At 34.9% G+C, this 21,558-nt stretch overlaps 6 protein-coding genes, 1 long non-coding RNA gene and 1 pseudogene across 7 annotated transcripts; 2 read left to right on the top strand and 6 right to left on the bottom strand.

Moving 5' to 3' along the window:
* Positions 1-567: 567 nt before the first annotated feature.
* Positions 568-2,812, bottom strand: LOC101247310 (small ribosomal subunit protein eS26x). The gene is made up of 5 exons (XM_004236823.5): positions 2,672-2,812; positions 2,482-2,574; positions 1,330-1,414; positions 1,110-1,243; positions 568-808 (listed from the first exon to the last, which is right to left on the bottom strand). Exons 1-5 carry the CDS (start codon positions 2,672-2,674, stop codon positions 737-739), a joined length of 387 nt encoding a protein of 128 aa, XP_004236871.1. The 5' UTR covers positions 2,675-2,812; the 3' UTR covers positions 568-736.
* A 1,343-nt stretch (positions 2,813-4,155) lies between these two features.
* LOC101247605 (uncharacterized) lies at positions 4,156-7,668 on the bottom strand. Its single transcript, XM_004236824.5, has 3 exons — positions 7,302-7,668; positions 6,575-6,696; positions 4,156-4,553 (listed from the first exon to the last, which is right to left on the bottom strand). Exons 1-3 carry the CDS (start codon positions 7,567-7,569, stop codon positions 4,389-4,391), a joined length of 555 nt encoding a protein of 184 aa, XP_004236872.1. The 5' UTR covers positions 7,570-7,668; the 3' UTR covers positions 4,156-4,388.
* Positions 7,669-8,432: 764 nt separating this feature from the next.
* Positions 8,433-9,266, top strand: LOC101253372 (uncharacterized). Its single transcript, XM_004237130.1, has one exon. It carries the CDS (start codon positions 8,433-8,435, stop codon positions 9,264-9,266), a length of 834 nt encoding a protein of 277 aa, XP_004237178.1.
* Positions 9,267-10,506: 1,240 nt separating this feature from the next.
* Positions 10,507-13,361, bottom strand: LOC101248092 (tetraketide alpha-pyrone reductase 1). The gene is made up of 5 exons (XM_004236826.4): positions 13,205-13,361; positions 12,300-12,472; positions 11,959-12,147; positions 11,317-11,672; positions 10,507-10,786 (listed from the first exon to the last, which is right to left on the bottom strand). Exons 1-5 carry the CDS (start codon positions 13,359-13,361, stop codon positions 10,645-10,647), a joined length of 1,017 nt encoding a protein of 338 aa, XP_004236874.1. The 3' UTR covers positions 10,507-10,644.
* Positions 13,362-13,760: 399 nt separating this feature from the next.
* LOC101248377 (mitochondrial intermembrane space import and assembly protein 40 homolog) lies at positions 13,761-18,731 on the bottom strand. Its single transcript, XM_004236827.5, has 4 exons — positions 17,749-18,731; positions 15,221-15,255; positions 15,002-15,127; positions 13,761-14,240 (listed from the first exon to the last, which is right to left on the bottom strand). Exons 1-4 carry the CDS (start codon positions 17,840-17,842, stop codon positions 14,034-14,036), a joined length of 462 nt encoding a protein of 153 aa, XP_004236875.2. The 5' UTR covers positions 17,843-18,731; the 3' UTR covers positions 13,761-14,033.
* Positions 13,878-14,432, top strand: LOC138347852 (uncharacterized). Its single transcript, XR_011220397.1, has 2 exons — positions 13,878-14,017; positions 14,163-14,432. It is a non-coding gene; the product is annotated as an uncharacterized lncRNA (long non-coding RNA).
* LOC112941424 (U6atac minor spliceosomal RNA) lies at positions 16,363-16,467 on the bottom strand (annotated as a pseudogene).
* A 947-nt stretch (positions 18,732-19,678) lies between the features above and the next one.
* On the bottom strand, positions 19,679-21,295 carry LOC101248664 (homoserine kinase). The gene has a single exon (XM_004236828.5). It carries the CDS (start codon positions 21,204-21,206, stop codon positions 20,076-20,078), a length of 1,131 nt encoding a protein of 376 aa, XP_004236876.2. The 5' UTR covers positions 21,207-21,295; the 3' UTR covers positions 19,679-20,075.
* Between the last annotated feature and the right edge of the window lie 263 nt (positions 21,296-21,558).

Below are 21,558 nucleotides of genomic sequence, written 5' to 3'. Positions count from 1 at the left end.
TGAAAGATGCGTCACATTAGCTAGAACAATAGTAATATAGTGAAATTGTCATTTATTTTGTTGCAACTTAAGACGAATGTTGAGAGTTAATATTGAACAAAGTAAAAATGAATTTAGAGACTAAAAATTAGTCAAACTATATTATGAAATCCTAACACAATTATTATTACCTTCTTATATCAATATTGGTTTTTATCTAGTATTGATAAGAATTGAATGAAAACTCAGCTAGAAATATTATTAAAATGGAACTAAGCTAGTGAACTTTACTTAGGAGGACATTATTTGGCATTAGTCACAAAGGAATAATTAATTTTCAAAATTAACTTTACCATAAACTTACTTTTTGTTAGAGATACACATAATAAATCACAATATAGTTAATCTTAATTTTATCACACATTGAGAATGAAATAACAAATCTAGTAATCACTTGTTCCCTTTCTTCATAGAGAGGATTTATTGTCTTTTAATCACCATTATCTATGTAGCATAGCATCAAACTATTACTACACTATGGGTGAGTAAATAGAGTTTTGACTGCAATGGCTATATATAACAAATAACTTTGAACCATAAGTCTGATTTCATAAAATTTGCAAGCATAAAAATAATGGTGTCCAAGTAAAACTAAATTTAAAAAATTCCATTTCAAAAACACATCTCAAAATACCATAAGATTTTGCTCAAATTAAACAAAAAAAACAAAACAATAGCCTAATGGCAGTTGTTTCACTTAAGTACGAGCAGCAGCAGGAGGAGCACCTCCGGCTGGGCGTGGAGCTTGACCAGCCTTAGGAAGATCATCCTGAAATAGAAACAATCCACACGTAAGCATCCAACTGACATCGATACACAAATTCAGCACTCTTCCTGAAAGATTGAAGGAACTCTTTTCTCGATAACACAAAACGTTTAATACGTTCAAGTAGTTGATATAATTGGTATCAAACATTCCATAGCATGCACATTGTTTTGCAGAATATAAGTCAGCAACGAAAGCAGGATTCAAATCAGTAAAACCTACTGAATAGGTAGTAATAGACATCTGCACCTAATATTGATCGCAATAAAGAAGATTTAAAGATAACAAAGTATAGATCAAGTACCCTTGGGCGTCTGAAACGCTGTGGAGGCTCACGAACCCTCCTGTCAGTACGAGAACGAACCCTAACAACCTTAGAGTGAATGGCACATGAGACACAATATTGCATCTTCAAGTACAGCTTAGGAAGAGTGTACACTGCAAATATAACATATTCATGTTAGCTCGTAATTTTTACATACTACAATTAAATACGTAGTGTTAATTGTACTAAAAAATCTCACATTCAAAAGCACAAGCTTCCTGAACATCCCTCACTGCTGCTTGTTCAACAATGTTCCTTACAAGAAACCTCTTGATGGCTTTGTCCTGAAACATATTAGACACAAGACATAAGTCTACGCTCCGATATTCTTGCAAAATTTGGCATCATTAACACAAAATTAGGAAATGCACACAACAAATATATAGGAGGATCAACAATTATCCGACACTTGGTATAATTGTTACAATTAGAGGGGGACTATACATCAAGTTCCAAGTACAATATGACAAAGATGAGATGAAACAAGTAAAATGATCTCCTTAAAGCATTACAACTACACTGGGCCTTAGCTCCGACGAGAAGTTTCCATTGTATCAATCAATTCCATAAAACAAACAAGACTTCACCGATCCTTTGATTTCCGAACAATTTCATAAAGCACAATCCATTGTATTCACAATGGGAATGTATTCAAATTATAAGGAACAACTATCCGGCCTCAATCGGCAAGTCTCAACCATTCTAAGACCACAAATAACAGCTCAGTCGAACAAGACCAAAACAAGACTGGATCTTAGCTCCGCCAACAGGTTTGGATTGAACAAATCATTCTAAAAACCAAGACTTTACCAAATAACATGATTTGTAAACAATTTCAGAAAGCACAAACCGTTGTATCCACAAGAAGACTGAAACTCAAAATCAACGAACAACCATACAACATTGATCAGCAAGCTTATACCATTCCGCAGGCACAATTAACAGCTCAATCAACAAAATTTAAGATCTCATAAACCATAAACCAAATAATCATACAACCAAAACCACTAACAAATGGTGAAACGAAACACCAAACCTATAACAAGTAAATCACATTGCCATCATGTGAAAAACAATAATCCTAATAACAACTTTCCACATTAGATTAAAAACAGAATATAGCTTAGCTCTTCATCGCCAGAACTAACAATATTTCGATGCCATTACTGAAATTATACCTCATAAGAAGATTAAAACCCAAATATAACAGAATGATTACATATAATTTACAACTTAGGTCTAAATCTAGAATAAATAAACAAAATCTATTACGAAATAATCATTCGACTCGCATTCAAATACAAATTAGGCGTAGTTACTATCTGAAAAGTTGAAAAAAAAAATTAGATACCTTAGGGCAGCACTTGCCGCAGTTTGAGCAACGGATGAATTTGACATGGCCACGTCCATGCTTGTTACGACCTCCATTTCTTCTCTTAAAAGTCTGCAAAATTCACAGATAACAAACACAAAAATCAGAGAAGTTATACATTTCCTTAAGCAAATTTGATGAACAATAACAATTTCGAATCGTTACTTACCATTTTCTGTGTTGTTGCTGCTGCTTCTGAGCACAATGCAAACTCTAATGGCCGCAACTCTGCTTTATGGGAGACTAGGGTTTATTCTTATTGATAAAGAGAGACGAAGTATTGGGCTTTTCTGGAAGCCCATGTAGAGCTGTGATGGGCCTTCTTTGAAAAACAACAAATATGGGCCTAACACATCTCATGAGTTTCACCTTACAAAATCCTACCCATTCTCGGAGTCGTTCGGTAGATCTCGGTAGATCGTATTTAAATAATACGGGATAATGTATATTAATTGGGATTATGTTACTAATAATATATTTATTTATTATTTAGTTTATTGTATTATTATTAACAGTGGCGAAATTAGAAATTTCACGAAGAGTGTCCAAATATTACATAAGTATTTTTTTTCAATGAATAGATGCATTGAAAAAAATAAAATTGAACTACATGATATCAATATTTTTTTTTTACGAACAAATATTTCAAAATTTAAAAATCAACTGCATAATATTTGTGCTCAATTTAATATAAAGTGAACGAATAGAGAGATCAAAAAAGAGAGGAGAGCATTAAGATTAAAATGAAATCATTTTTACATTTCAAGCTTTCACTAATTTATGATGATGATGCAATAACGAGACATGAATAATGGAAGCAAATCAAATGAGGTGTTCTTTTGTTCGCTTTTAATAGCTTTATAGAAATAGATTAAAGTTTGTTTGTTAACCTTAAATTAAATAATTACAATTAAGTTTTATTTTAAATTTTAATGAGAGAAAATAAAAAGTCAAATTCATTGAAATCATTGTTTACTATGTATACAAAATAGTACTGAAATAGTAGTGGCAGAGTGGGAATTTTTACTAATAGATTTCAATATGAAAAAATAAATACATGAATTAGGGGAAGGGAAAGAGGATTCGACGAGCTCCTAGCCCTAAAGCTAGCTTCGGTCACGTTGAATATGATGTATATATCTAATACATGTATTAGTAATATATTATATTGGGGAACATTATCAAATAAGGAATTAAATAATATCTACGACAATTCGTATATTATTTTCTCTAATACATTTTATCAAACGATGTTTTGATTTATTTGTATATGATAGTGAATACTTGGACATAAATATCGTATCATTCTGATTCTGTCATTTTTTAAAATAAGAAATTAGGAGAAATCTATGTCGTGCATAGTTGTTTTTACGACTCTTTATTTATAAAATTAGGATTTTTTTAATAAGATACGGAAATATATAAAAAAAAATTTAAAAATTCCAGAAAGAAATGATCTTTTCTGTGAACTTGAATAAGATGAGACGTCTTTTTAAAGAAGAGCAAATACAAATACAAATACAAATTATTTATATTTCTCAACACTCTACCTTATGAAAATCCTAAACATATGAATCCGAAATATATTAAGATAAGACTATATGAATCCTCATTTCGTCATTTAAGCTCTCTATGAGTAAACGTAACGACACATTTCAAAAAGGTTACCTTTTTGTCTTGAATAGTTTATGCAACTTACCTTTCAACTTCAAAATCTAATCATTATTTTTTTTGAAAAAAGACTAAACAAAACAAAAGAAGAGGGAATTTAAATATCAACCTCAAGAAATACATGACAGCATAAAAAAATGTTTCCTATTTTAAAGAAGGGATAGAAAATTCACTCAAAATTAGCAGGTTGAAATTTTGCTTCTCGACTACGATGATCAAGCTGTGGCTGCCTTCTTTTCTTCCTCGAGTTTCTTCAGTTCTGCCAGTCTCTCTGTCCATGCCCTATCCCTAGCAACTGCAGCCATCTTACGCTCTACTCGCTTAATCATTTTCTTCCGGTTTGCCTCCTGCATCTGAGCTTTACGCTTCTTCTTCTCAGCCTGTGGCATGAATAGAACTCAAATTTATTAATTCAAGGAATGGAGTGAATTGACGAAGTACTTCAAAGAAAGTTCTTTAGTCTCTGAATGGCTATACGAAGAATGATATGTACGATGACTCAAACAGTATAAAACCAGGACTATTAATTCAAGGAATGGAGTGAATTGACGAAGTACTTGAAAGAAAGTTCTTCAGTCTCTGAATGGCTATACGAAGAATGACATGTACGATGACTCAAACAGTATAAAACCAGGATGAAGAGTACTGAACCTTATAATTGCCATGATCCAAACTAGTGCGATAAAATGAGCTTATATTTTGTTAACCTGTGTCCATACTTTAACGGGTTGGATGAGTGATACGTTAGATGGGTAAAAACAGGTTAGCCACATATATTTCTGGAGGTTTCCTCCTTTTAACGAACACATGATATGTTAACTGTAATGAACTTATTGAAGAATACTGCTGGAAATTCAAAATTTTTGTCCATCAGTAATTCAAAATATTTAATCAAAATCTTCGATATTTCTTTATTTCTCTTTACGCATTGCTAGGAGTCAGCTTACTAGTTCATTCAAGAACTGTATATACCTAATTTGTTGCTATTATGAAACTTCAGCAAGCTTACAGCTTGAGGAGATAAAAATGGGTGAGAGCCCTTTTTTACCCAACAAATTTTCTATCACCAAAGCTGTTCTTACTTGACTCATTTTCAACCATCCCAAACCCAACCTGACCCGCCCATTTGCCACCAGTAGTGGCCCACCACCAAGAAAATTTAATGACTCAGCTGTGAGGGGAAAATAAGCTTTGTACAAGAGATAGGTCCTTATAACATGAAAGCAGGCCACAATAACATTCATTTGTAAAAGAAAATAGATCTTCGGAAAATGAAAATAGGACCTATTGACATGTGAGTGGACAAATTCAGGCAAAGGACAGAGTGCTACAGATATCTATCCAGTAGATAGTGCATTGATTAGTAAAGAAGGCATTCTCGTAGTTGGATATTTCTTTCGAACTGGTTAATATGCTTGAAGCTACTAAATACAATCACTACTAGGATACTTCAAAGTCTCTAAGTCCTAAGCTTTAGCAGAGAGATTCAAGGCTTGATTTGCTGATTCAGTTTAGTGTTAGCAACTTTTTTGGCTATATTTATTGGAAAAATCTGTGAATGGTCGTTTACTGTTTTTTATTTATTTCTGGGTATGTAAATTTTACAATGCTTTGGGATACAGGCAACCAAGACAAGGCAAAGTTGGATTGTCTCATTTTACCGCATCAATCATGGAACTTGGAAACCATGGTCACCAACAAAATGCATCGAGGAATGAGCAATTGATTTCAACTCGAAATATATACTATGTAAAGAAAACTCTTCTAACTTTGGTGATCAACTTGTAAAGTGAACATGGAATGTAATAGTTAGTCACCATAGTAGCTTCTAATATCACCGGTAACATCTGAACCACAAATGACAAATATCAAAGACAGAGCAGCTTAAAAGTTGCCAACTCCAAAGTAGGAAAGTCAGCAGAGCATGTAGTATCTTGGAAGTTGGGGTTCATTGAGGTTACAGTCGATAGAATTTACTTGTGAAAAATGACACACGGGGGAGTAAGAATAGAGGAGATCAGTTGAGTTTAAAAAGGGAGAAGTGATAATATGCATGTGAGCAAAGGCTGGAAAAGAAAAGAACAGGATAATAAAAGTAAAGAAACCACACTAGACAAAGATTTAGTTCTGATCCTCAATCTATATGGACAATTTCAAATTTGCAGTATCGACAAAATATCACATCAATTTACCATCCTAAGTCAGAAAATAGCATATGAATGGCCTTTTACATATTAAGTTCAATCCTAATATCCAGTTTCTAAATCTTCACAAGCACGTCTTAAAATATTCCAATTATCTACTTATGAAGAAAAAAAAGGCATTCTTCTCATTTCTCAAGAACCAAAAGAGACTCATCATCAAAAAGGGATAAAGGGAATCAAAAGTTGTGGCGACATACCAATATAAATGCCTTTCGCTGCCCGATTCTCTTTTTCTCATTCCTCCGCTTGACACTTCCTTCATTGGGATTGTTTGGACTTATAGGTTCACCTGGGGTATATTTTACCCACGCATATGGACCTACATTCCAAAAGAAAAAAAACAAACTTCTAACTTCTTTTGATTCTGTCATAATCCAAAAGCCGGTAAAAATCCTAAATATACCCTAAGATTTGGCCATAGATTTTGAAATTTTATTTGCAAACATCTATTTGGCCATGAAATTATGTCAGAACTTGGAAAATTTAAATATGATTTTCAAATATTTTCAAGTTCCCAGCTAAGACTAGTTTTTTTTTTTTTGGTGACTTCCAAGTAAAATGCATATCCAAATGCAACTTCGAATTCCAAAAATCACAACTTGAAAAAATCATTTTCAAACTGTTCAAGCTTTAACTTCAAAATCTATGGCCCAAACGTATAATCAAACATCATCTACATGTCGAATCCTCCACCTTGTAAGATTTACAATTCCAACTAAACACTAGAAAATGATTTCCCAAGCTATAATATTTCCTAAGGAAGACACTTTCTATATAAAAATACATTCATCTATACCAAAAGCACACAATGTCATAATTTGCATAACGAAATGCCCAAATCTGAAATGGCATAAACTCTTAAACCCTAGGTGGCTAATTCAACTACTCCATAAAATATGATCATAACCGGAAATGAAGAATAACCTGGAGGTCTCAAGCTAGCTCTTTTACGTTTAGGCTTGTCACTGTGTCTTCGCTTAGGGAATCGAGTGTCAGTCAAGCTGTGGAAAGCACTAGATGGTGGAATCCATGGTAGCCTAGGTCGGAAAGTGTTGAACAAATGACGGAGCTCCGGTGCCGGACAGACGGTGTTCGCCGGAGAACTGATCGGAGCGAAGGCGGATACGGTTCGGGTCGATAAGAGTGCTCGTGAAACGGGTCGGATAATGGATCTTAGGGCTCCGAAACCCATGTCTGTAACTTCGATGACGGCGTTTGAGTAAAATCTGAGAAAGTTGTATTTTATGTGAAGAAGAGAAGGAAAAAAGCAATGGAATGAGCAAAATGACGTCGTATAGAAACTCCAAAACGACGTCGTATAGAAACCTTTTTTGATTGATAATTTTATTTTTAAATTGAAATATATATATATATATATATATATATAGTGAATTAATTAACGATAATTCGAACCAAATTTGAGCTTTAAATGAAAATATAGTTGAGCATAAATAAGGTTTGATTATAATTGTGTAGTGTCAATCTAATTAAATACAAATAAATCTAATCGAATCGAGTTTGAGACTGCATGAATCAATATCTAGTCGTACAAACATAAATTTAGTAAAATTAATTTACCTATTATGTTACATTAGTTCTAGAAATAAATTCAATCAATAAACCTCAAAGCATCTTTTACGATTTGATTAGTTAATTTTATTTGAATATCGAATATCATGAAAGTTAGTTGCATAACTTTTAATAGAATATCATAATATTTTTAGAACAATTAAAACAAATTAAATTAATCTGTTCAAGTTTAAAGTTCTTAATAATACTATATATGTACATAAATAGGATTCTAATAGTCAACTAAGGTTTTATCCACGATAGAAAATGCTTTTCGAAATGAATCTCTACGAAATGCGAATCTTAATCGGACTATAACAGATGAAAAATCAAAAGAATAGAATTCAAATACGAAATGTATAAATTTGTTGGGCAATATTGTCACCTTTTCGAAACCTTATGGACCAAAATTGTAATTAAAACCTTTTATTCACAGTCGCCGCCGTCACCATTCTATAATACCAAATTTTCTTCAACTCAGCAACAATGGCTTCCACAACAATGGCGAAAATCAATGAAGACCAAGTTCGCAAAGCAGTGAAAGCTCTTCTCAAATGGAAAAAGCTTCAATCCAAGAAAACCCTTGAACTGCAAAACCTCAATTCACTATCAGATGAAGAAGAAAACGAAGAAGATGAAGTAGTAGATGATAATTTCATCTATCTTCAATTAACTCTGAAGAAAATCCCACCAAAAGAACTCACAACCCCTCACAAAATCACCCTCCCCAACCCCTTTTTCCACCCACTTGAATCTTTCGCTAATATTTGTCTCATCATTGACGACAGACCCAGAAAATCCCACAACTCAAAAACCAAACTTGATGTTGAAACAGTGCAGAAAAAGCTGAAATCTGAAGGAATTTCAATTACGAAAGTTTTGAAGTTTACCAAGTTGAAGTCTGAGTACAAATCTTTTGATGCGAAGCTGGATTTGTACGGTTCATATGAACTGTTTTTGGCTGATAAAAGAGTGATGAATTTGCTTCCGGGTTTATTAGGTAAGCAGTTTTACAAGAAGAAGAGGAAAGTACCTGTGCCAGTTGATTTGAGGGGGAATAGTAATTGGAAGGAGGAGATAGAAAGAGCGTGTTCGTCGACTTTGTTGTGTTTAGGGAGTGGAACATGTAGTGTTTTGAAGATTGGGAGAGGAGGGATGGAGAATGGTGAAGTTATGGAGAATGTATTAGCTGCCATTGATGGAATTGTTCAGTTTGTTCCTAAGAAATTGAATGGTGTTAGAGCTTTTCATTTGAAGTTTAGTGATTCATTGGCATTGCCTGTTTATGAGGATTTCCCTGATCAAAGTTCAAAACAATGAGAAGAAAAAGAAGTAGAGAAAGTGAGATCTTGCTCTTCGAAAGATTTTTCGAGCTAGAAGTTCGCGTAAGGAGTTGACGCATAGGTAAATTTGGATGAAGTGTTTCCATTTTTGTTCTTACTAGATAGTGAATACAACAATCTGTTCTTGTTCCTTTTATTGTCTGATTTGATCTAGTGTTGTTTCAAGTGGGAAATTCTAATGTTATACTTCTTGGTAGTTCAATTTATGATGCAAGTGAGTGTGTCAATCATCACATGCTTGAAAGGCCAGTGTTTCATCCTTTTTCATTTTAGCTACTTGTTTTGTGTATTAAACTTACAACTATTTCTTAACATTGCTATCATGGGAGAATTATGCTTTAATGTCTTCAGCAGTTATACACTTCTGTTTTACAATACTCTAAGCACAGATAATTTTCTTTTGGATTCTGCGAAGAACAACTATCTGTTGTTTTATGATATTGTATATATAGATTGGTTACTGTTTTTTAGAAAACAGTAACCAGTGCAATCTAGTCCAACAAGGAATTATCAGATCAACCAATCACCTTAAACAAATTTCAATTGCCTGAAGAGCTTTGAAAGTTGCTTTCAGTAGCAAGATATATAGTAATCTTGTGATTGATGCAGTTAGTTTAACAATTAGTTAATCAATCTTTCCTTTTTCTCATTTCAGTAAATCACTTTCTTCTGTTCTATGTTTCATTTAATCTGAGTAGTGATTTTGTAAATCAAAGTTTATGTCCAGGGCATACCGTTCTTGAAACATAAATAGTTATCTGGAACTGTTTATGTTTACTTAGTGTTTGTGTTGAAAGTACCAATGTCTAACAAGAAATCTATTAATACATTATCTTGGAAAATTAGATCTTTCTAGTCTCTATTGCTCTTCATTTTCATGACCTGAAAAGTCCATTCATAAGTGGCAAGGGCCTTGGGTGAATTACACTTTATTAAGTAGGTGTTTTGTCATCTGTGTCTTTTGAAGCTGGTCTTTTCAGTTTGTTATAATGGGATACTGCTTTGCTCAAGTCTGTCTCCTTGAGCTTTGCTTATATTGCCTGGTATCGAGCACGAATAAAAAATTTGTGGACTGTGATACCAGTGAAATAGTCGAGGTACCAGAATATCTACTTGTGTTGTTTAAAACTGATGAGACTCGAGGTATTTGTTGCTTTAACTTATTTTTTGGTTTTAGGTAACAACATTTTAGTACATTGGCTGTCACGCTTTAGTGCTAGGACAAGTTCCATTTTACTGATATAGTGATGAGGTAATCATTGGTATAGATAATGAAGAATCAGAACATGAGTCAGATACAGAAAAATAAAACATCTAAGGTTCATAGTAGAGCTTTTATGCAGAAATGTTGTTTCTTAGATGGAAGAAATAAGGCCCCTCTCGTTGAAGAATGTGACACAATCATCAAACATCTCTTCGATGGACTTGAATTTCATTCCTAAACCCTCCAGCTTCAACGTGTTGAAATCATAGGAAGGTCGATCCAGTTCCTTAAACCTGAAATAGCAGTCGGCGAATGTGAATCTTCATTAAAATGGTACTACCTTTTTTTCTAGTTTGTATTTATTTGTTTTAAGCAGAAATAACAGATACAGATCCCAAGATTATTAAGCAGTGGAGAGAACACCTCTTTACTATATGCACATACACACACAGACATGCATAATTACCAAGTGTTCACTTTCCTAACTTCTATATATACAGTGATGTATGCAGGATTTTGTGCAAGTGTTATCAACCTATTAGTAGACTTGGCTTGTACTTGAAATTGACACCTCAGTTGTTGGGCTTTTAAGGTGTTACTTCATGTTCTAAAATCTAAATTAGTGTTTACTTTATGTTATTTTGAAGTGGAGCTAACCTATTGTATATATTCAAATGCTTCTCTAAAATCTTAGCAAAGAAATGTCAAATGACAATTCCTGATACAATCTGCCACGACATATATGTAACTTGAGTTTGAGACAAAAGATGCAAATGTACCCACAGCTTATATAATGGATCTGCCTTCCTCTGGTTCTACTAACCTTTTAGGAATAGGTAACGATGGATAGCGTTCTGATAGAACTGAGACAAGTTGATTGTTGTCAAGAACCTTTGAGCTGCAAAGGTACCTCCCGTGAGCACTTGGATGCTCATAGACAAGTATATGGGACAGAGCTACGTCATCTATGTGAACATAACCCATCCTTCCATGGAAATCAAACTTATCTGTCTTTCCTTTAAGCAAACCTAGGACATCATCTGCTGTTGAACATAAATCTGGAGGCAAACTAGGCCCAATGATAAAAGAGGGGAGTAGTGTCACAAGATCAATGTTGTTTTGCTCACAGAATTCCCAAGCAGCCTTCTCAGCCAGCGTCTTTGATAGAACATACCAGATCTTGCATGCACAGAGAAACGATCAGATTATTGTTTGTACTTACCATCCGAATTGATATCACTCTTCTTATTTTGGGAAGTGTTTAAGTGTTGATGCTATTTTCAAGAATCCAAATTCAAGAAAATTTTGAATTTTGAAGTTTAAGGTGGTGTATGTTCTCTGTGATACTATCTTTTCAATTACCACCTCAATATTTTACTTACAGAAGTCAAATCAATATTTTGAACTTCGTGCTCGTCAAGTCCATGATATCAAATCGGAATGTAAGTAGAATATATGTGTTTACCTTGAACTTTTTGCAGAATTCAACAGAGCTCCAAGATGATTCATCCAAGGGTATGTTAGGGTCAATCTCATCTCTTACCCTTACTGTTGAAGAAGATGAGGTCAAAACCACACGTCTCAGTCTTGGATTTTTCTTGCAGGATCTTAACACATTTAAGGTACCATCAACTGCCGGATTCAAGATTTCAACCTGCAGCATGGACAATTAGTTACTTGAAAGTGATTCCCTCCGTTCAATTGATATTGTAATCTTTTCATTTTGAGAAGTTTTGAAATGTCCGACTAGTGTGTTTAGTCAAATATTGTCATATAAAATGAAACAAACGGAAACATTTTGGATACCGTGACATCAAAAGTAGCCTTCCCCAAGACAGGTGAGGCAGTATGAAAAACACCTTCACAGCCCATAATAGCATCATCAAAGCTGCCTTCATCTGTTAGATTAGCCTTCACCAGACGAAGTCTCTCTTTTGCTCCTTGTAGCTTCCATAGATGTCCAACTTTCTTCTGGTTCCCTGATTTTGACATAAAAACTTCAATGCCATGAAACAGATATAAATCTCCATTACTAGTAGCTGTGTTACATGAATTCGTTTGTAGATGTGTGTAACTATCTATACAAACACGTCTTGCTTCTTTTTCCGACTCCAATATTTAGATTATTTAGAATAATTTCCGGGTACTCACTCCCTTATCATACAAATGTATGCAGGGTAAAGCTAAATGTAATGAAGGGGTTTTAAATTACATCGGTGAGGGGAAGGAGAAAGGAAAAGGGATGCTATACAACTGATAGAGTTTGAACCATCCACTTCAATAGTACAAGGCAGGAAGGTCTTCCCTCAACCCCATGAAAGGGATTTGACCGACTCGAAAAGCTTTTTTTCTTTTATTGAATTGATCCACCAGAACAAAAATTCACTTAATTGATACATGTACCACCACCTACCAATTCAATATAAAATTCAAGATATTCCATTGAATCTTCTTGATCTCGCTTAAATTCCCCTCTTCGGAAAATTGCACTGTGCAAATAAGGTAAAAGAACTATTGTGTTTGTGTATATATATTTAGATTGTTGAACCCCCTTGACGTAAGAGAAGCTTTAGTGGGCGTTTCAAGAATTGCTTCAAGTTACAGGTTTGAATCTTTTGGGTGTGGAATTTTTGCATCTTTTTAAGTTCTTTGTTGTAATTTCTGGCTCCGCCATTGAATGTACTAATAAGAGTATGAGTAGTTTCATGTACCTGGATCTCTAACTGTGCCAATGACATTGTAACCAGACAAGAGAAGGCGTTTGATGAGCCATGAAGCTACAAAACCAGATGCACCTGTCACACATACTTTACCCTTGTAATTGCTGTTTTCTTCTTCTACAACATTCTTATCCTCCATTATTTCCATGTTTTACAACTTCTTGGTTACACCATGTTCATACTTTGATGTGTATATATAGGGGAATGTTGAGCCTTCTTGAAGTTGGTCTAAAGAAGGTGAATCATTTCATTTTTGTGGCTCTTTTTACATACATGCAAGCTGCATGACACTAACACCTTATTATGGCTTTAGATTAGCAATAGTAAGCAAATTCTCTTTGTGTGATTTAATAGTAAGTAAATTATTCGTAGTTAGTTTCATGGCCAGGGCATGGTGGAGGTGTTTATACGCCGCTCCGTTCGGTCTGGTTTTATGGGTTGATACCCAATTTCGATCCTACTTACTTCTAAACTAATAATGTATCAGATTATTATCTCTCACAACTATTTATGCTACAACCACTATCTATCATTACTATAAAGAGACTTACAGTGAAATTTTCCATGAAATAACCAAAACACTGAAAAGTAGGTAATAACATGAAAATTTGAATCAATCTAAGCTTTTACTAGAAGCTTTGGTCTAGTGTCTATAGTTCCATGCTAATGAACTTAAAAAGTTTTGATCATGCAGATCAGAAGGGAAAAGATTTTTCTGGCAGTACTCTGCTAGTTACTGTAGTAGTAATTGGTATTGTACTACCAGGCCAGGGCTTCCAAGAATGGAAGAACAAATAAACGAAGGTTAATGATCAGTCTTCTAGAGCTTAGTACGCTTAGTATTCTTTGATTCTACAGACCAAATAGGAGGGATGATTCTATATTCTTGTTTTTGTGTTTCTTCCGTCTTGACTTCATCTTGTTTCCTGACATCATCTTCCTCGTCCAGGACGTCCTTTGAAAATGCATTAGGATTTGCCTTGATGCAGCTTTGAAGAGCGACAAAGGGACTAACGCAGTCAGAGCCCTACAGTGGTAAATACAAGCTTTTCACATGTTAGTTAGAAGGATGAAAACTAAAAATGGGAACTCAATTTTCATCATTTTCTGTTCAGAAGACAATCTTTTCTTTTCAATGTTGTGTAGATAACAAAGCTTTCTGATCTCGTTTGTTACATTACATCAAAGTCAATTTAACATAAGGGACCAAATTTTTGGACATATCGGAAATAGCCTCTCTACCCTATAAGGTAGGGGTAAGGTTTGCGTACACTCTACCCTCCTCACTCCTCAGATCTCATCTCACTTGTTGGGATTATACTGCGAATGTTTTTGTTGATGTAACTATGAACTCCAAATTCCAAGGCCAAGAATGATCACCAAAGTCTGGTCTTGTCTAGTGGCATTCATACAAGTAACTTCTTCTACATTATGGAGAAAGGAAACTTGAAATTCTCTCAACAGAAGAAAGAAAAGCACCCTCTAGAAACACATTATCTTAAATTTGATCTACCTTTCCAAAAAAGGGATAATCTTAATCGTTTTATCGTGAAATCGACCACCTAAATATGTACAAATCTAGCTGAATAACCTAACCAATATTTACCAGGTTACAACTTATGAGGGCACTTAGTAAGCTGAAGTTCATACAAGAATATCGGCTCGGAGAAATAAAATCAGATGAAACAAGATATATATAACATCTCTCTCTACTGGAGATGAACGCGATAGAGTATAGACAAATGATAAAAACAATAGAAAAAGGAAGGAGCACTCAAACACAGTTACCTTTTCTTCAGCTGTGCTCTTGAGGAAACAGAGGAAAGCGTCTGAGAACTGGTTGCCGCAAGGGCCAGCGCGCAAATGAGCAATGCAAGGACATTCTAGAGCTTTCCGAGCTTTCTCGTCAATGGACTAAAAGTAGAGTTTCAGTTTCTTGAGCACAGATAAGTAACAAAATTTCAACTTTTATTGACCAAGTTTATGATCCGAAAAAACTGAACCAACCTCATTCTCACCGTCTTCACCATATGCTGCAGCTTCTACAAGACGAAAGGAAGAAAATTTGTAGTAAGTTTTAGGAATCTTTTAAAACATAAAAATCTGATTCAAACATCATTACGCAGTAGTCAATGCCGCATAAGTCTTTGTGAATAGCTATCTAGTATATTTACGCTAGAGATCTAATACACAGCTTGATGTTATAGAAAAATAGATATAGATCAACTGCAGTTATGAGCAGTTGTGGAGACGTAGAGCAAGTAGTAGAGGGAGTTACGAGATCAGACTGCAGTGAGAAACCAATACATGAAGATGCGCAATGATAACTAGTCACATGGAAAGCGGAACCAGAGCTTTATCAATTTTCCAATCAGCAAACGAGTAAATTGCAATCACTCAGTTTCATCTCAAACCCAAACTAGTTGATCTTGGCAATGATAATACATGAAAAACATACATTACATAACCAAAAATGGAACTCAAAATTCCTTAATGGATAACAGGAAAACTACATTTCAAGATTATCTTCCCCTTTAAATAACCCCCAACACCAAAATCATCACACAATCAAAAAATTGAAACCAGCACATATGCAACAAACCAGCCCCTTCACTTCCTCTCTCTCCGAACCACCATAGGTGAATCTACATTTAAGTACATGGGTGCGGAATACCACTCTACTTACTACTTCTTTGGGTACAAACTTAATCTATCATATGTATTTTAAATTTAAAATATACAAATGTAGTTCAAAGAATAGATAATAGAGACAAAGTATCAATACCAAATAATTGGCATTAAGGTTAGTAGTTATTAGTATTTAGTACCTTCACAACAGAAATCAATTTAATGATAGATATAGCGTAGAGATAGGTGAAAGATTTAGAGAATCTCAAGTTTTAGATTCCTAATCACAAATTATCAAGTATTGGAGTGAAATGGACATTAGACAGAATGGGTGTTAATAGATAGAGGGGATTCATCAGTCACTTGACTTGTTTGGCATTGAGTTTAAAGTTTAAACTATTGTTATTTCTAAGTGTTATATACATATGTAGCTCGAGCGGAAAGCTCTATAAGCATCCATCTTCACAATACATTTGCACATGTCCACCAATAGCCTCAACTCTTTCCTGATCCCATTAAGGAAAAAGTGAAGGACTTATAGTACAGTTCGGATAACAGGTAAAGCTCGAAGGTTGTTCCCGTCCCTGTCAGGGGAGATGACAACCATCTCTCATTAACAGTGACTTACAGTACAGTTTATTAAGCCATAGAAGTCCTTGATTTGGATTCTTGAAGGAGAAAAATTGTTTTTTTGCAAAATCAAGAAACAGAAAGACTTGAGAGAGGACGGCCAGAAACTTCATCAGAGGTGGCTTTCAGCGGCTTTGATGAAGCACTTTGGAATTGGTTGTCAATAGCTATTGGCTACTTAGGATACTTTCAGTATAGGTCTAATATGCACATTGATGCTATATGAACGGATCTAAAGACAATGTGTTCCTGAGGAATTTGGGATAACAACAAACTCTTATACAGAGGTAATAGTAGAGAAAGATACTATCTTTCATCTATCAACAAAAATAGTGCAGTGAGAAAACAATACATGTAAAAGAGCAGTGATAGGCTGATAGCTAATCACATGGGAAGTAAATTGAAACCTTAAATCATTTCCCCGAACAGCAAATCGTAAAACATCTACAATCAATTAACTTACCTCAATCCCAAAATAGTTGAGGTTGGTTATAACATACATTATATAAGCAAAACAAAACCAAGGATTCCTTAATGGTGATTTTCAAAAAATGAACTTTGGAACAAACTCACCCCCAGAAGTTAGCTCACAATGCGAGTATATTGCTAAGATAATGTAACGAGATAAACAAACTCATTACTTGACCAATATGGGACACTTAACTCCTTCCTCCTCCCCAAGACTGACAATCGGAGCTTGGATAACATACCACGGAAGACCAACATTTCGAAATACAAGACTAGGAATACGTCTAACACTAATACCATGTTAATAAAATAAACTTGGGGCTTAACTCAACTTCAAAAGTTAGCTCATAGGATGATTTCTCAAAAGCTAAAACCATGACAAACAACTCATCCCTCAACCAATACGGAATAACTCAACTTCAAAAGTGAGCTCATAAGATGATTTCTCAAAAGTCAAAACCACGACGAATAACTCATCACTCAACCAAAACGGAATACTTAAACAACGAGTAGCCGTAAAACTACATTTCAAACTGAAAGGAACAGATGCATCCATTTAGGCATTTACCACCTTCACATATACATTAGTCTCCCTCCACCCCCCTCCCCCGCCACCCCCACCCACAACAGCCTCCTCAAATCTCCTCCAAATCCCAGTAGAATGAAAAAAATTGAAAACTTGTAACTACTTATAGTGAAATTACTAAACATACAAATATGGGGTTCCTGATTATTGAACAAAAGGGGGCAAAAATTCATCCAAAAAAAAAAAAGAAGAAGAAAAGTGAAGGGGTGAATTGAAGAGTTACCAGCAATCAAAGAATCGAGAGAACGCGGCTGAGAATCATCAACAGATGTAGATTTCGATAGATTATCAATGGCTTCGCTCTGCACTTGTCCCATTTTTTTTTTCTCAAGAAATTGCTTCGTCTTTGTTGACGCCTCAAAATATAAAAAGACTTAAGAAAAAATTCAATTGACACTTTAGTACCCCAAGTTTTCTTCAAAGTTGTTTTATACGGACTCGAGTATGAATATTCGACATATTATATATGATTAAATTCGATAAAATCAAAATTTAAAATTTGAGAACGTAGATACGGACGTTGGAATTTGACTTAAAAGAATCAAAATCATAAAATAAAATTGTAATGATATTATAAATTCTGAGAGATATTATATGAAAAACTTATAAAAGTATTATAAATTTTAATCTTTTATTTATCTAGAATAAGCGTTAAACTACGTAAATTAATTGTCAAAAAATATAAAATAATATTTATAAAGAGCGAATACGTCATATTTCACGTCTCTTAAATCTATTTTGATAAATTAAAGTCTCAATTTTTTTGTCATGGATTTTGGCTAATGTTATTAGATGTAGATTGATCGAATTCCACCATTGTTGTGTCAATCCGAGTTCGACAACATAACTAAAGAGTTCATGCACCTCATTATAATAGTCAAGTTTTTTTTTCAAAAATATTTTTTTTATATTATAGTTTATCTTTCTATAAGAACGATACATAAAATTATTCCATATAATATACATTATTATATGATTATAATATTAGATCTAGATAGTTCGGCTAGATATCAATATACGATACTTAAAATTGAAATCGTAAAATATGATTCAGTGTGAAATATACACAGAGAGAAGAAGAGAAGGGAGCGAGAGAGGAGAAAGGCGAGTGAGAGATGAGTATTAATACTTATCATAAGGAATTTGAACAACGACCTCAAATACAGTATCTGGAAGTACCACGTCCACGTAAGAAGGGGGAATCAGAATCGCCTATTCCCTCTCCTTCTAATCTAGCTTCTCTTTCTCAGAATAGATGAGAGGGTCGGGTCGTTCCTTAATTCTTCAAATAAAAGGGAGCCTAAGAGCAACAACAAAGTCGTCTCATGTGACCTATAGGTCACTGGTTTGAGTCGCGGAAGTAAATACTATGCTTGCATTAGAGTAGACTGTCTACATTACACCCCTCCGTCCGAGTGCAGCCCTTCCTTCCCTATATCCTACTAACACAGAATGCTTTCTGCACCAAGCTGCTGTTTTTTGTCCCTTTTCTTATTCTTCAAATCAAAATGGGATTACAGGACCAGAGCAAAGTTATAAACCAAAAAAAAAACTAGTTTTTGTTACATGAGGATCAAATAAAAAACAGTGTAAATATTGCAGCAAATGGTAAAGGAAAGGAAATCAAGATTCTGCGTTAAATTTTGTATATCGAGAACCAGCGATGATGGAATATAGAGATAAAAATTACGTTGGGACGGTGGCTTTGGAGGTGTTCTTTGGCAGGACAATCGAAAAGGAAGAAAGAAACAACCTAAGTTGGAGTTCTACAGGTAGCAATCAGGCAAAACCACAAATCAGCAATGCACTGAAGCAGCAATTCGTTATTCATAGTGGTGGATCGATTACATTGATCTAGTGAAATTACCTTGGTATGGTAGCAGACGGCTCGTGACTAGATTGATTCTGGCAGCTATAATCTGCAAGTTGAAGAATCAAGAAACTAAAACTAGCATAAGTAATAAGCCATGGAAAGATCACTCCTCATGACATGAACAGTACTGCAAGATCATAATGAACTTTAGAAGTCCAAATCTGAAGGAAGCATACTTATTTCCATGAAGATTTCGAAACTGCAAGTGACATTCGATATATTGCAACATAAGTATTGAACAAAATGTCCTCAAGAAAGGCAAATCAAGAATGCTAATCAATTGACAAGTAAGCCATTTCAAAATGGCAACTTTTTAACTATTTTATTTGCTCGGTAATCAACTGATTTCTCAATGATCAATACAACGACGACACATCAAGTGTGATCCCACAAGTAAGATATGGGAAGGGTAGAGTGTACGCAGACCATATACCCCTATCTTGTGTGACAGAGAGGCAATTTCCGATAGACAGCTCAAAAAAACATTTCAAAACATGTTTGAAAAATACAAAGTGAAAGAAGCTCTAACAATTCATTGCACACAAATTCCTACATATCATTTTTCACATAGCATGATGAATTCATATAGTGAAAAGATATATATAGGATTCATACAACTAATACCAAACTCGTTTGGAATTGAGGCATAGTTGATTGATTGATTGATCCATCGATCATCATGAATTGCTACTAACAAGGCGGGCACCAACTCGATCAAGCTTCTTCACCATAGCCAAAGCCTTCAAGTTCCCTTCCTTCATAAACGCCTCCACCATTCTCTCCCCAATCTCCCTCCCTCTCTCTTCATCATCCGTCACCGCGACCAAAGTAGGTCCAGCTCCGCTTATCGTGCAACCAAATGCCCCAGCCTTCAACGCCGCCTTCTTCACTCCCTCCATCCCAGGAATCAACGGCCCTCTCCTCGGCTCCACAATCTTATCAGACGACAACGCCTTCCCTAAACCCCTCGAATCCCCCTGCAATATCGCAGCCACCAACGCCCCAGCCTGACTACAATTCCATATATGATGCGACATTGTCACCTCCGATGGCAATACCGCCCTCATCTTCTTCGTTGGAGCTTCGAATTCGGGATTCACAAGCACAAAAAACAAATCTTTTTCAAATGGAAACTTCAATGGGATCAATTCCAACGGATCATAACTTCTTATCAACACAAAACCACCCATAATCGAAGGTGCTATATTATCAGCATGATAACCCGAAACCTTCGTTTCCGATTCCAACCCAGCAAGCACAAGATCATCAACACTCAACTTCCGTCCAAAAATCTCATTCACAGCCACCGCCGCCGCCGCAGCACTAGCAGCACTAGACCCAAGTCCACTACCCAACGGCAACCCTTTTTCAAGCGAAATCGATAAACCAACAGACTGTATATTCAACATCTTCATAACAGAAATAGCAGCTATTCCAGCACAGTTCGATAAAGGGTCTTTACTAAGCCTATTTCCAGCACCGGAGATATCAGAAATCGAAACCTCCCCAGCTTTAACATTTGGGTCAACCCGAAGAGTGACAAAATCTCCGACTCCATCAACGGCGCATCCGAGGAAATCAAAACCCGGACCTAGATTAGCAACAGTGGCCGGAGCAAACGACTTGACGGAGGTGAATACGGGTTCGGGTTCGGGTATGGTGATATGGGTTTGGGTTTTGGAGGAGACAGATGAGAGATTGAATCCAAATGAGAAATGGGTATTGATGGGATAAAGAGAAGGAGGATTTGAGAAGCCATTAGAAGTGATGAAGCTGAGTTTCATGGGAGATTGAAAGGTTATAGCCATTGATGTGAAAGTTCAGAGAAGGAGAAGAACAAAGAGAACAAATAGAGAAAAAAAGGATTTTTAGGTATATTTCCATATTCTAAGATTCCTATATAAGTTAAATTTTTCCTAATTTTTTTTATAATATGATATTTGACTAATAATCAAACTTTATAAAAAAAATAGGAGTACCTAATACTTAATATTCGATAAATTTTATTTAGACATGCTGAGTTACAAGTACTAAAAATATAAGCATTGCATCTATTCAATCAAAAATAATATTTAATTTGATCGTTCGAATATAATTTGATTCACACATGATTAAATTTCTATTTAGAATTAAAAGGTATATAAAACTATCAAGTTTGAT

This window comes from Solanum lycopersicum, chromosome 4, assembly GCF_036512215.1.
Source record: "Solanum lycopersicum chromosome 4, SLM_r2.1".
NCBI classification, from domain to species: domain Eukaryota; kingdom Viridiplantae; phylum Streptophyta; class Magnoliopsida; order Solanales; family Solanaceae; genus Solanum; species Solanum lycopersicum.
The sequence above is the reverse complement of the archived record's forward strand: the minus strand, read 5'-3'. Positions and strand labels throughout refer to the sequence as shown.

Bases quoted from the DNA above. Each gene is read 5' to 3' on its own strand.
- LOC101247310 (XM_004236823.5), bottom strand. The intron at 1,244-1,329 runs GTGAGATTTTTT...TTATATTTGCAG, and splicing joins GGAAGCTTGTGCTTTTGAAT to TGTACACTCTTCCTAAGCTG. The intron at 809-1,109 runs GTACTTGATCTA...TTTCTATTTCAG, and splicing joins AGCGTTTCAGACGCCCAAGG to GATGATCTTCCTAAGGCTGG.
- LOC101247605 (XM_004236824.5), bottom strand. From the start codon at position 7,569: ATGGGTTTCGGAGCCCTAAGATCCATTATCCGACCCGTTTCACGAGCA. The intron at 6,697-7,301 runs GTTATTCTTCAT...TTTGGAATGTAG, and splicing joins AGCTAGCTTGAGACCTCCAG to GTCCATATGCGTGGGTAAAA. The intron at 4,554-6,574 runs GTATGTCGCCAC...TTCATGCCACAG, and splicing joins AGCGAAAGGCATTTATATTG to GCTGAGAAGAAGAAGCGTAA.
- LOC101253372 (XM_004237130.1), top strand. From the start codon at position 8,433: ATGGCTTCCACAACAATGGCGAAAATCAATGAAGACCAAGTTCGCAAA.
- LOC101248092 (XM_004236826.4), bottom strand. From the start codon at position 13,361: ATGGAAATAATGGAGGATAAGAATGTTGTAGAAGAAGAAAACAGCAAT. The intron at 12,148-12,299 runs GTATCCAAAATG...TCCATGCTGCAG, and splicing joins AGGCTACTTTTGATGTCACG to GTTGAAATCTTGAATCCGGC. The intron at 11,673-11,958 runs GTAAACACATAT...TGTGCATGCAAG, and splicing joins AATTCTGCAAAAAGTTCAAG to ATCTGGTATGTTCTATCAAA.
- LOC101248377 (XM_004236827.5), bottom strand. From the start codon at position 17,842: ATGGGACAAGTGCAGAGCGAAGCCATTGATAATCTATCGAAATCTACA. The intron at 15,256-17,748 runs GTAACTCTTCAA...TTCGTCTTGTAG, and splicing joins TCTCGATTCTTTGATTGCTG to AAGCTGCAGCATATGGTGAA. The intron at 15,128-15,220 runs GTTGGTTCAGTT...CTCTACTTTTAG, and splicing joins GTGAAGACGGTGAGAATGAG to TCCATTGACGAGAAAGCTCG.
- LOC101248664 (XM_004236828.5), bottom strand. From the start codon at position 21,206: ATGGCTATAACCTTTCAATCTCCCATGAAACTCAGCTTCATCACTTCT.